At 53.6% G+C, this 4,070-nt stretch overlaps 1 protein-coding gene across 1 annotated transcript; it reads left to right on the forward strand.

Moving 5' to 3' along the window:
- Positions 1–1,739: 1,739 nt before the first annotated feature.
- LOC112963690 (olfactory receptor 14A16-like) lies at positions 1,740–2,309 on the forward strand (the record flags this gene model as incomplete). The annotated part of the gene is made up of 1 exon (XM_026061000.1): positions 1,740–2,309. A coding segment is annotated over exon 1 (570 nt), but the record flags the coding sequence as incomplete, so codon positions are not given.
- Between the last annotated feature and the right edge of the window lie 1,761 nt (positions 2,310–4,070).

The raw sequence follows: 4,070 nt of genomic DNA on the forward strand, positions 1-4,070 counted from the left end.
AGAGACGTGGGGACAGAGAAACAGCTCCCCACAGGGACGGCTCCAGGCAGCAGAATCATGCTCAAAGTGTGAGAGGAAACTGTCAACTCCAACGTCTCCTCTCCTCTCCCAGCCAGCACAGCCCTCTGCTCTCAAGCCTGGGGGGTCCAGGGCAGGAGTCGTTTCCTTGGCAGCCAGACATGCAGGAGAGGAGACACTCCTGAGTGCCCCTCTGTCCCTCCCTGGCCCTGCCTCCCTCACCACAAATATCATGCTATTGCTCCATGTTTCCCACCTGCCCATGCTGCCCTTGTGCTTCCCCTTGGACTCTCTGGGCAGAGGGGTTTCTGATGCAGTTCTGACACTGACTCTGCAGGTCCTGCCATGCGGATGTGTCCTTGACAGTGAGATGCCCAAGTGCCCCTCTCACCTGTGGGGCTCTGGACAATGCAGTGTGGGGGTCTGGGAATGAGCCAACTCTCTCATCAGGACATCCCATCCTTAGGACATTCCGCCATTTCCCTGGGGTGTCTGGCTGGGCTGCAAGCTGCCCTCCACAAGGACACAGCTCTCCCATTGCAGCTGCGTGTTATCTAGGTGCCCCAGGCAGAAGCCACCGAGATACTGAGGTTACGCTGGGATATGCTGCTGGGAGTCTGGATGTGGGCAGCTGGAAGTAGCCCAATGTGTTGCTGGCTAGAAGGGGAGGGCTGAGACCTGCCTCACATCCCCTCAGAAAGAATGCTAATGGGCACTTTGCAGGTGGATTCCTCTGCTCTCTGTCGTGTTGTTTCTTTTTGGGGTAACACGAATGCAACTGTCCTCCACCTCCAAAGTGCAAGCACAGGGCAGCTGGGAAGAAGGCAGATGGACAGGCCAGTCCTATTCCTTCTGCACTAAAGCCAGAGTGAATCCTTTTGCCTCTCCTGAATCACAGCTGCTCACTCTGAGTGCAGCAGCAATGCTGAGGATTTCTACCTGCAGGAATACTCTTCAGGTGTGACAGGGTCAGCTAAAGAAAACAAAAGAAGCCTTAAAACTCTTAATGAACCCACATTATTTAGAAGTGGGAGTGAAGATTTTGAAAATCCCTTCAGCATTATGAGTATATTAAATCTGACAAGAACTGTCAGAAGTTTAAAAGTTTAGTCACCTCTGTTCCCATGTATGCAGTGCTGTAGGTCAGGGCTGACTCCTCTGGAGCCCTCTGGCAGAGGCCCCTGCTCCTCCGGTCAAACTCAGCCAACACAAACTAGAGCTAAAGTCATGGAGCTCAGTGATGGTACTGTCAAGATGGGGAGAGGTAATGTGTGTATTTGGGGGCAGTTATGAGAAAGTTTTGCTCAGAGAAGTCTGTCCTAACTTGTCAATGTATCTTCTTCCTCGGACAGTCCCCCTGTGCCCCAAAGGAGCAAATGTCCAACGGCAGCTCCCTCAACGAGTTCCTCCTCCTGGCATTTGTGGACACATGGGAGCCGCAGCTCTTGCACGTCTCCCTCTTCCTGGGCATCTACCTCGCTGCCCTCTTGGGCAACAGCCTCATCATCACAGCTGTAGCCTGTGACCACCGCCTCCACACCCCCATGTACTTCTTCCTCCTCAACCTCTCTGTTCTGGACCTTGGCTCCATCTCCACCACAGTCCCCAAATCCATGGCCAATTCCCTGTGGGACACCACAGCCATTTCCTACTCAGGATGTGCTGCGCAGCTCTTTTTCATTGTCTTTTTCATGTCAGCAGAGTATTGTCTTCTCACAGTCATGTCCTATGACCGCTATGTTGCCATTTGCAAACCCCTGCACTACGGGACTCTCATGGGCACCAGAACTTGTGTCAAAATGGCAGCAGCTGCCTGGGCCAGTGGTTTTCTCAATGSTMTCCTRCACACTGCTAACACATTTTCRATACCACTMTGCCAAGGYAAYRCWGTGGACCAGTTCTTCTGTGARATYCCCCAGATCCTCAAGCTCTCCTGCTCAGAYTCCTACCTCAGSGAAGTTGGGCTTATTGTGGTTAATGCCTGTTTATTCTTTGGATGTTTYRTTTTCATTGTGCTGTCCTAYGTGCAGATCTTCACTGCTGTGCTGAGGATGCCCTCTGAGCAGGGCYGRMACAAAGCCTTTTCCATGTGCCTGCCTCACCTGGCYGTGGTCTCCCTCTTTCTCAGCACTGTAATTTATGCCACCCTRAAGYCCCCCTCCTTCTCCTTGCCAGCTCTGGATCTGGTGGTGGCTGTTCTGTACTCATTGGTTCCTCCAGCAGCAAATCCCTTCATTTACAGCATGAGGAACAAAGAGCTCAAAGATGCCCTGAGGAAACTCGTTCAATGGGTACAATGTCAGCACTAATAACCATCCCACGTGCATTTGCTCCTCACCTCCAGGGCATTTGGCATCATAGCTATGTGTTGTTCATGTCTGTCTTTCTTATTTTTCTCTGTTACACTCTCCTAAAATAAAAAATATTTTGCTTCGTGCCGCTTGTCCTCAGGAATGTCTCCTTTGAATCTGACCCAGAGACCTTGTTGAAGCAGGAAGCCAGGCTTCCCCCTTTATCAGCAGAGATGAGGGAACCTCAGAGCCCGCTAGTCTGAGCTCCCTCAGATGCCCCCAGGGCAATGAGCAGAGTTTCCCTTTGCAGTGTCTCTTTCGGCACTGTCTCTTTCAACACCAAGGGAGCTCAGGGGCACAGAGTCAGGCTCAGACGAGTATAGGTGGGGTGAGAGAATGGGTCCTGTGTCCATTAGGAGAGCTCACTCCAGTGGCCACAGTCAGAGTAGGATCCCGCACCCCTCTCCTCTGAGGGTGGCAGCCAAGTGTCACTGTGGGCTGGTCCCTTCCCTCTCCAGTACTCCAGCACTACAAGTGCGGGGGGAGTGGAGGGGAGGGGAGTCAGGCAGCAGCTTGTGGGGTCAGACCCCGTGCTTGAAAATATCATTCCCCTACTGCCACAGCAGGCATTTCCTCACTGCTGCCTTTGCGTGGGGGCTGCAGCTTTCATGGAGACATGTCCCCACACAGCAGTAGGACTTTCTCTTTTTAGAGTTGTTCCTCCTGTTCATTTCCATGCTGGCCTTCTGGGATCCATTCTGTGGATATGGCCCAGGAGTTCTCATAACCTGGTGGTTGTACGGTTGTGTTTCCATGTGCATGTGTCCTGGAAGTACAGGCAGGACCAGGCAGTAGGCACCCTTATGCCAGACCTGGCCTCCAGAATAACATTTCCATAATAAAAGAGGATCTCCCTTCTGACGTGCCTGAAGTCTGGCCTTTGTTCAGAAGCTGGAGCCAAAAATATTCCCAAGGGATTGCACCACAAAAGGGCCTGTTCTTCTGCTTGTGAACTCCAGGGGATCCAGGGGATGAGCTCAGGGTCCCTGGGTGATCTGTTAGGGACTGATGGCTGGATTCCGGGTTCATCTGTTGGTGACCAGTGAAGATGGTGAATGGTCTCTGAATTGCCTGCCCGGGGCTGTCCCACAGGTGACAGTGCTGGTGAGAGATGCCCATCCCTCTGGAGGGGAATCTGAACCACCAGGAGAGCTCAGGGGATCTCCAGGGACAGCATGTGCCTGGGATGGGCAGTGAGTGGAGCCTCACAAAATGAGGGATGGTCCACGGTGGTGGAGTGACCAGAAGGTAGAGCACTAAATCCAGGTACGCATGGGGAAACGAGGACTCTGCAATCCACGGAGAGGCAGTGGGGACCCAGGAGGTGCAGGGAAGGGTCACTGGAGAGTGATTCCTGCACCCTCAGTGAAACACCACAGGCTGGAGCTAGTGCATGCCCAAGCACATCTCCTGCCATTGCAAATGCCCTGGGGTCACTCTGAGCACTGTCAATGACCACAGACATGTCAGCAGTATCAGTGGTGTTGATCCCTGTCCAGCTGGATATGCTTCCTGCTGTGACCAGCATGGCCAGAGCCGAGTCAGGAGTCACCATGTGGCCTCATGACCCCACAGCCGCTTGCTCTGCAGAGGAGCACTGACAGCCCAGGGCCCTGCAGGGAGGACACGGCAGGGGTGCAGGAACAGCCAGGGCAGCACGGACACACTGACCTGGGGAAAGGCTCTCTGGGGAGCAGGGAT

The sequence above is a fragment of the Apteryx rowi genome, unplaced genomic scaffold (assembly GCF_003343035.1).
Source record: "Apteryx rowi isolate R43461 unplaced genomic scaffold, aptRow1 scaffold_1732, whole genome shotgun sequence".
NCBI lineage: Eukaryota > Metazoa > Chordata > Aves > Apterygiformes > Apterygidae > Apteryx > Apteryx rowi.